This window comes from Bison bison, unplaced genomic scaffold, assembly GCF_000754665.1.
Source record: "Bison bison bison isolate TAMUID 2011002044 unplaced genomic scaffold, Bison_UMD1.0 scf7180017864371, whole genome shotgun sequence".
NCBI classification, from domain to species: domain Eukaryota; kingdom Metazoa; phylum Chordata; class Mammalia; order Artiodactyla; family Bovidae; genus Bison; species Bison bison.
The window spans coordinates 13,236,288-13,245,839 of NW_011494943.1; the positions used below are offsets into that span (position 1 = coordinate 13,236,288).

A 9,552-nucleotide genomic window follows, 5' to 3' on the forward strand; every position below is an offset into this window, starting at 1 on the left:
CGTGCAGGGTGTGCAAGTCGCCTTTCCTGCGGCCCCAGACACGGGCGTGCCTAAGAGATGGAGGGCAGTGGGCCTCCACCGTCACGAGTAGGGATGGTGGAGCTCCCCTGGGTGGGTCATTTCCCAGTCCTTGTCCCCACCCTGTCCTGGGACCACCGCAAAGCGCAGTTCCTCCGAGACAGCTGTGTGAACGCGGCAGTGGGAGCAGGAGAGGCCCAACATGCAGGAACGGGCGGGGGCCCCCACCCAGAGCCTTCTCCTCAGCCCCCGTGGCTCTGCCAAGACCGTGCGTGCAGCCCAGTGCAGTAGCGCTGCTCCGGGCAGTGCAAGATGCTTAGTCAGACTAGGTTCTCCAGGTTTAGACAGACCCTTGCCGTTGTCTATAATGGATAACTTACAAACGATTCCTTAAGATCCCGTGGTTAGATAACTAGGGTTTTGTGATTCAGTAAAACCGTCCTTGGGGACCTTTGTAGCTATAGAAATTTCTACATGATTTTGCCTTGGTGGACTTGTGCCACTCACTTGAGCAACTCCTCCCTGGGTTCAAATCCCACTCTGCCACTTGGGCTAGTTGCTTGATTGTGCCCTTTTCTCTGACTGGCTGCTTGGGTTAGCACTGAAAATACCTCAGGCACAGAACTGTCCTGAGAGTGAGGTGAAAATCCAGGGAGCAGTGAAAGCTGGCTTTCCCATTCATGGGGAGTGGTCAGATGTGGAGGTGTGTGGCTCATGAGAACTGCCATAGGCCAGGTGGGCGTGGAATCTGATAGGAACGGTTCTAGCTGCTGGTAGGAGTAGAAACCAGAGTGTTTGGGATTAAGAAAGCCAGAGTATGAGCGGGCTAGGAGGGCACATGGCTTGATGTGTGTGGCAGAGGGAACATGAAAAGTATGAGTCCTAATGAAGGGGAGAACTCAGCTTGGCTCTCAGCAGGCAGTGAAGGAAGGAAGAAGTGAGGACCTGAGAGGAAGGTGCATTGAGCAAACAGAGAGCAGAGGCCGGGGTAGTGTGGCCCTGAGGAGGCGGGTGGCTGGGGGGCTCACTCCAGCTGGCCTGTGCTCTTGGGAGCTGCCTGGGAAGTCCGCATGGGACAACTCGAGGGTTTCCAGGGCTCATGTTAAGTCTCACGTTTTTCTTTTTAGTAATAATGGACAAATATCAGGAGCAGCCTCACCTGTTGGACCCACACCTAGGTAAGAACAGAAGCTGAGGTTTTGATCATTTACAGATAATCACAAAGGCCTTGGAATATGTGTGTGTGCGTGTGTGTGTGTGCACGTGCACCAGCTGAGACTATCAGGATAAACTGCCCAGGTTGTTCTTGTTAGTGGGGCCGACAGTAGTAACACCTCCACCTGGAAGTGAACTTGGGAAGGAGGAAGGTAGTGATAGTAACTTACGTTGAGGGAAACACGGGGTGGTGGTTAGGGTCACCAGCCCTGGGGCTGGACTGCCTGGATTTATATCCCAGCTCTGCTGCTGAGCTGCTCTATGCCTGAGTTTCCTCACCTGTGACGTGGCATCATCAGTGCTGCCTGCCCGCTGGGCTGTGGAGATCTCAGGTCACCAGAGAGGCACCAACAGTTAGCCTCAGTGTGCACACAGGTGCTTTTTAAAAAGTGGGCTGGTGCTGTGTGTGTTGATTTTTCTTTTGTAAGTAACCAGCAGGTTTTGTGGAAGGTAAGCATTCTGAACTCTCCGCTGTCTTGGGCAGAATAAATGCGTTTCATGCCTGTTTGGCTGGGTGGGGATGGAGGGCATGGGTCCATTGTCTCTCGTCTAGTTATGCCAAGTCCCTGTCTGAGTTTCTTTCTCAGGAGCCTTTTTGCCTTGGAAAGTTTCTGGAGCTTGATATTTTAGGAGGGTGTGACTCACTCTTGGCCTTTTTTTTTTTTTTGGTTTTCTTAAGTGTTTTTATTAAATTTTTTTAAAAATTGGAGGATAATTGCTTTATAAAGCTGTATTAGTTTCTGCTGTACACCAACATGAATTATCGCTTTCCTCTTGAGCCTCCGTCTCACCTTGCCTCCCCCATCCCACCTCTCTAGGTCATCACAGAGTGCCGGGCTGGGTTCCCTGTGTTATACAGCAGCATGCCACTAGCTGTCTGTTTTACGCATGGTAGCATATATGTATCAGTGCTCCTGTCTAAATTCGTCGCACCCTCCCCTTCCCCCTCTGTGTCCACAGTTCCATTCTCTTCTTATGTTAGGCATTAGCTGGACAATTTTACACTAAAGACTTGCATCTTTTGGTACAGGGGGCTTTGCTTCTGGTGTGTTTTTGATCGCTTCTCTGCTCTGCCTTCTGGTGTGCCTGTGAACTGGGTATTGAATTTCCAGGAGTGATCCTGTGGGTCCCTAAGCTTTTTCCTTTATAGTTCTACTTTCAGATCTTTGTTTTTGCACATAGAAGATGTTCTTGAATTCTTTTTACAGTCATTTTTACTTTCTAAGAGTGCTTGTCCTTGGTTGGGTGTATTTCACAGTTGTCTTACTGGTCAGGTTTTCCTCCCTGGGGAGCACATGCCTGGCTGCTGTGTCCCCCGGCCCCCCGTGGGGAGGGGAGTCCCATGGGCCCATGGGGAGGGTCCTGTAGTGGGCTTCCTAACCCAGAATTCCCTTTTGAGTCAGGCACCGAGGCTGGCTTCCAGCTCTAAGCCCTTTAGCCTACTGTCTTTGGGATACCTCTGTCCAGGAGAGCTTTGTGTGATGATGGAATGTTCTAGACTCATGCTGTCTGTGTGGTAAGATCACCACTAGATACATGTGGCTGTTAAGCACTTGAAATATGGCTCGTATGTCTGAGGAACTGAATTTTATCTTATTTCATCTTATTTTTTGTTTTCTTCTTTGAATTTTAAAATTGATTTAAGTTAAAAAACAAAACAAAACAAAACCCAGATGTGGCCAGTGGCTATAGTATTCTCCACTCTTGAGTAAGCCTTTAGTTTTCTGCCTGGATTGGCACAGGGTTGTGGTCTGGAGACCTTGGACCACTCCTCCTGTTTTCAGCCCTGCCTCCATTCTGTCCTGGGCTGTCCCTGGCGCCTCAGGGCTCTGGCCTCAAGCTGTGGCACAGGAGCTGCTGCTGTGCTTTCCCTGAGTGGCTCAGTTACAGCCTGGGCATCATGCTGAAGTCTCTTGGCTGCTGTTCCTTCTCTTCCTTGTGGATTTATTTCTCTTTGTTGATTTACTGGAGTTTGGAGGGGACATTGCTCAGGGGAGCTCTAGAGTCGTCGGCTTTCCCAGCCTCTGTTCATGGTGAGGGCCGTGCTGTCTGAGTCTCTCTGAGCCAAGTCCTGGCTTCTATCTACTGGTCCCCAGGTTCTCCTTTTTCCTCTGGGGTCAGCTTTTCCTTGTAATTTGATCTTTTCGTCTTCAAGGGATCTTCCCTACTCAGGGATCAAACCCAGGTCTCCCGCATTGCAGGCAGACACTTTAACCTCTGAGCCACCAGGGAAGCCCTTCGTCTTGCTGGTTCAGACCAAATGGATGCAGACAACGGCTTCTCTGCTTCTGTTTTGTAAGTTGGAGCATTTTCATCTGGGTTTTTCCTGAACAGGATTCTTATAGGCAGCTCCTTGTGGGGCAGTATGATGAGTTGATGGACAGATTTTCTCTTAGAGCCATTGAGCTGGTTGAGAATTCTCTATCACATTGAGGATGTTCCAGATGCCAGAATGAAGGGCTTTATCTGGGGCACTCCTGTCTCCTCCGGAGAGCCCTTCATTTTCCTAAGGGTTGGCTCGGAGCTTGGTCCCAAGACTTGGTGAGTCTGGGGCTACAGTGATTGCAGACCCTTCCCCACCTGGGGCTGCACCGTGCCTCCTGACTTTAGGCTCTCCTTGGTTCTGCATTTGGGCATCTATAAAGTGGGCTCCTCTGCCTGTTTAATTTGGAGCTGGCTTTTTCCCAGAAGTCTTTACATCTGCTCTCTCCCCATTCTTGCCGTTGATCAGGACTTTCCATTTTGTGCAGCTGTCCCTTTATTTTACTGGCTCTTAGAAAGAGGAAGCAGATGTGTGTGGACTCCTGTTTTGTCCAGTTTTGTACTCTTCCAAGTAGCCTAGACATCCACACACCTCTGCACAATTTAGAGTTTCAGGAAGTGGAAGTGCTGTGCTTCTGATTTGTTGTTGTTCAGTCCCGTCCGGCTCTTCGTGACCCCGGTGGACTGAAGCACACCAGGCTTCCCTGTCCTTCACTGTCTCCTGGAGTTGGCTCAGACTCATGTCCATTGAGTCGGTGATGCCATCGAACCATCTCATCCCCTTTGCCCCCTTTTCCTGCCTTCAGTCTTTCCCAGGATCAGGGTCTTTTCCAGTGAGTCAGCTCTTAACACCAGGTGGCCAAAGTATTGGAGCTTCAACATCAGTCCTTCTAATGACTATTCAGGGTTGATTTCCTTTAGCATTAACTGGTTTGATCAGTCAGTTCAGGCTTTCGATACTTAACTTCAAATTCACCGTACGTTTTCATTAACAGTATATATATCACTGCCAAGATGAGATTTGAATATTTGAAATCTTTACCAGCATAAAGTTAACCTATTAAAGGGGTTAAAGGCATCATGTGCTTTTATTTTGCATTTTGTTGTTTTCTAGTGAGGACAAATTTTTTTTTTTTTAACATATATTATTACCGTTGCACAATATTTTTCCCCTTTGTGAATTGCCCATTCATACTCATTTAGTCTTACTGTATTTACCTTGTTCTAAATGGTTTTTAATGCTTCAGTTTAATCATCACAGTAACCTCGTAATACCTGTGGAAGGTCGTCATTTTGGAAACTCTGGGGGTGTGGCCCGTTAACAACGTCGCGATAGTTTCAGGTGTGCAGCAGCGCGAGGCAGCCATTTATGTAGTGTCTCCATTCTCCCCCAGTCTCCCCTCCCATCCAGGCTGCCACATAACATTGAACAGAGTTCCCTGTGTTGTACAGTAGGTCCTTTTGATTATCCATTTATTTGTCAGGTCTTAGTTGTAGCCCCTTAGGTCTTAACCCGCGTCCCCTGCTTTGCAAGGCAGATTCTTAACCACTGGGCCACCAGGAAAGTCCTGGTTATCCATCTTAAGTATGGCAGTGTGTACATGTGGATATCTCAAGCTCCCTAACTATCCCTTGCCCCTACCCTTTCCTCCCTGGTAACAATAAGTTCCTTTTCTAAGTTTGCGAGTCTGTTTCTATTTTGTAAATAATTTCATTTGTATCATTTCTTTTTAGATTCTGCATATAAGGGATATCATATATTTCTGTTTCTCTGACTTCACTCAGTATGACAATCTCTAGGCCCATCCATATTTCAGCAAATGGCATTATTTTGTCCTTTTTTATGTCTAGTAACTTTTGAGTGGATGATTGACATTGTGATTTTTATGTTGGGTGGCTTTAAGGTTTTTATCTTTAAAGAATGAATTTTGGCAGACAGTTAATTGTGTATCATGTATATCCTTTCAATCCTTTTTAAGCTTTGTTAAGGCAGATATAGCTTTTTCTCTAATTTTTCTCTAATTTAGTCTTCAGTGCAGTTCAGTCTTCAGTTCAGTTCAGTCGCTCAGTCTTGTCCGACTCTGTGCGACCCCATGAATTGCAGCACGCCAGGCCTCCCTGTCCCTCACCAACTCCCGGGGTTCACTCAGACTCACGTTCATCAAGTCGGTGATGCCATCCAGCCATCTCATCCTCTGTCATCCCCTTCTCCTCCTACCCCCATCCCTCCCAGCATCAGTCTTTTCCAGTGAATCAACTCTTCACGTGAGATGGCCAAAGTACTGGAGTTTCAGTTTCAGCATCATTGCCTCCAAAGAACACCCAGGACTGATCTCCTTTAGGATGGACTGGTTGGATCTCCTTGCAGTCCAAGGGACTCTCAAGAGTCTTCTCCAACACCACAGTTCAAAAGCATCAATTCTGCGCTCAGCTTTCTTCACAGTCCAACTCTCACATCCATACGTGACCACGGGAAAAACTATAGCCTTGACTAGACGGACCTTTGTTGGCAAAGTAATGTCTCTGCTTTTGAATATGCTATCTAGGTTGGTCATAACTTTCCTTCCAAGGAGTAAGCGTCTAAGTAAAGAATTTTCTGCAATGTCTGCTGGTGGCTCTGGGTGTTCAACAAGGACTCTGCACTCTGGCCCGATGGAGTTTGAGTGTCAGCCCTGTATGGGCTATGGGAACTCTGCCTTAGAGCTTCCTGGCAGTTCTTACCCAGCCTAGTGAACTCTAACCACTGTGCATGTGAAGATTCAGCCAAAGGTTTGAGGGGACCTTTCAGACTTACAGAGCTCGTTTTCTGCTTAGCTTCTTCTGGCATGTTGCCCTGCAAATTTCAGCTAAAGCAGCTGCTCTGCTTGAGTCCCCCTTCTCTGCAGTGGATTCTAAAAATTATTTTCTAGTGGACAGCTTGGGTAGCTATAGAGTCCAGTTGGTTGGTTACAAGTCGCTGTCGTCCTAGTACCTGAAAATACTGAGTTGGCCAAAAAGTTCATTTGGTTTTTTCCTAAGTGGGCTCTAGTAGTGCTTGGTTGTCTTTAACTTCATTTGAAACAGTTTTGTTAGATTATATTGTGACAGCTGTCTTACCAGCATCCATTAAAAAAATTTTTATCAAAATTGGTGAGTATTTATATAGCCATTTAAATAATGAAGATGGAAGAAAAACAACATTTTTGGCATACTATGCTTTATTATTTCAAGAAAGGTACACGGTGGAAATAAAAAAAAAGGTTTGGGCAGTGTATGGAGAAGGGACTGTGACTGATCTGTCAGAAATGGTTTGCAAAGTCCCATGCTGGAAATCTCTTACTGGACAGTGCTCCATGGTTAGGTAGACCAGTTGAAGTTGATAGCAATCAAATTGAGACATTAATTGAGAATAGTCAACGTTATACCATGCAGGAGATAGCCTACGTACTCAAAATACCCAAATCAAGTGTTGAAAATCATTTGCACTTATTTTCTTATATCATTAAATAACCTACAATGTTAAAAAAAAAATCATTTGCACCAGCTTGGTTATGTTATTGCTTTGTTTGGGTCCCGCATAAGTTGCGAAAAATTTTTTTCTTGACCATATTTGTGCATGTGATGCTCTACTGAAACATAATGAAAGGGTTCTGTTTTTAAAAACAAATTGTGACCAACGTGGATACCCCGGGAGGTCACTCTCCCCGGGCTCTGTCCAGGTGGCGTACGGGAGCATAGGGTTCTGCCCGGTAATGTACAGTCCCTTTCCACAACGTTGGAGATGAAGCTGGGCCTTGAGTCTGCGCCTGCATATTCCTACGTCTTCTCAGAGTCCTGTGGACAATGACTGAGGAGAAAAACCATGCAGAAAACAGCTCTGAAGAGCAATCTGTCTGGATCTGGGTTGCTCCGAAGTGAATTTTTTTTAATTGTTTTAACCTGTTTTGCTGTGCAGTTGGGTTAAGGTTTTCCCTCTTTTGCAGCATTTTGTTTGGGATTCCAAATACAACTGGATTTGAGCATTTTGTTTGTGATTCCAATACAACTGGATTTGAGGAGAGAAGAGGAGCCTCACCAACTTCGCAGTTAGCAATGCTTTGGAGTCTTTCTTTGACAGGGAAATTAGTAAAGTAAAAATTAACTCCAGGCAAAACTACTGGAGTGGAACCCATTCCTTTCTCCATGGGGATCTTCCTGACCCAGGGATTGAACCTAGATCCTACTGCATTGCAGGTAGATTCTTTACATTCTGAAACACCAAGTAAAATGAGTAATACATTCATTGAAGATAAGCCTGGGAGATTTGGAAGTGTATAGGTACGATATTTAACCCCTTGGAACTGCACCTTAAAACCCATGAGTTCTAGTGTTCTGAAATGTATAAGAAATGCCAAAGACCATATGGGCAGGTCTTAGAGTATAGTGACCTGGAAGGCTCAAAAGACCTTTTCAGGTTTCCTATCTGGTGAAAACTTGATGTAATGACACTAAGATATTGACCTCTTTATCTATCACTCTTAAAAGTGGAAAGTAGGTGCCCATGAGAATCAGCATGTCTTAAAGAAATCCATCAACTTCTAATGTAATCGTGAACTTTAATAAAGATGACTATATGTGTAAAAAAAAAAAATAAAAAATAAAAACAAATTGTGATGGGCAGTGAAGTGGATACTGCACAGTAATGTGGAACAGAAGAGATTATGGGGCAAGTGAACTGAATGAACGACACCAAAGGAGGTGATGCTGTATTTATGGTGGGATTGGAAGGAGTCCTCTCTTAATGAGCTGCTTCTGGAAAACCAGACAATTAATTCTAACAAGTACTGCTCCCAGTTAGACCTACTGAAAGCAGCATTGGATGAAAAGCATCTGGAATTAGTCAGCAGAAAACACATAATCTTCCATCAGGATAACACAAGGTTGCATGTTTCTCTGATGATCTGGCAAAAACGGTTATAGCTTGGCTGGGATGTTCTAATGCATCCGCCATATTCAAGAGACACTGCACCTTTTTTTTGGAAAAAAAATTTATTTTTGACTTGTGTTGGGTCTTTGTTGCTGCGCAGGCTTTTCTTTAGTTGCAGCCTCTGGGCTTCTCATTGCGGTGGCTTCTCTTGTTGTGGGGCTTGGGCTCTAGGGCACACGGGTTTCAGTAGTTGCGGATCTCGCTCAAGAGCACAGGCTCAGTAGTTGTGGTGTATGGGCTTAGCTACTCCATGCATTTTGGGATCTTCCTGGATCAGAGATCGAACCTGTGTTTCCTGCATTGGCAGTCAGATTCTTTACTGCTGAGCCACCAGGGAAGCCTCAACATTGCACCTTTGGATTTCTGCCTATTTCAAAGGTCTTTACAGAATTCTCCTGATGGAAAAGATTTCAGATTCCCTGGAAGGCTGTAAAAGGCACCTGGAACAGTTCTTTGCTCAAAAAGATAAAAGAGTTTTGGGAAGATGAAATTATGAAGTTGCCTGAAACATGGCAAAATGTAGTGGAACAAAATGGTGAATATGTTATTCAATAAAATCCTTGGTGAAAATGAAAATATGTCTTTTATTTTGACTTGAAAACCAAAGGAACTTTTTGGCCGACCCAGTACAATTCTTGGGTTGTCTAATTGTTGGTGGAAAGGTAGTTCCATATCAGTTATTCCTTTATAACTGGAAGTGGAAATCTTTTTAATCCTTTTTGTCTGTCTTATTTGTTGTTTAGAACCAGATTGTTATAAACATAGTAGTTGTAGACGTGTCCTCTGTAAAGCATGGTATTAGATATTGATTTGAGACAGTATTCTGAAAGAGATGGGAATACCAGACCACCGGACCTGCCTCTTGAGAAACCTATATGCAGGTCAGGAAGCAACAGTTAGAATTGGACATGGAACAACAGACTGGTTCCAAATAGGAAAAGGAGTACGTCAAGGCTGTATATTGTCACACTGCTTATTTAGCTTATATGCAGAGTACATCATGAGAAGTGCTGGGCTAGAAGAAGCACAAGCTGGAATCAAGATTGCCGGGAGAAATATCAATAACCTCAGACATGCAGATGACACCACCCTTATGGCAGAAAGTGAAGAGG

At 45.1% G+C, this 9,552-nt stretch overlaps 1 protein-coding gene across 1 annotated transcript in view; it reads left to right on the forward strand.

The window, feature by feature from the left end:
- The window catches only part of TBCD (tubulin folding cofactor D), a 146,953-nt gene that overhangs the window by 398 nt on the left and 137,003 nt on the right, over positions 1-9,552 (forward strand). The window contains exons 2-3 of the mRNA XM_010856553.1: positions 200-305; positions 1,026-1,196. Coding sequence (XP_010854855.1) covers positions 200-305; positions 1,026-1,196 — 277 coding nt within the window. The remainder of the gene's footprint in view (positions 1-199; positions 306-1,025; positions 1,197-9,552) is intronic.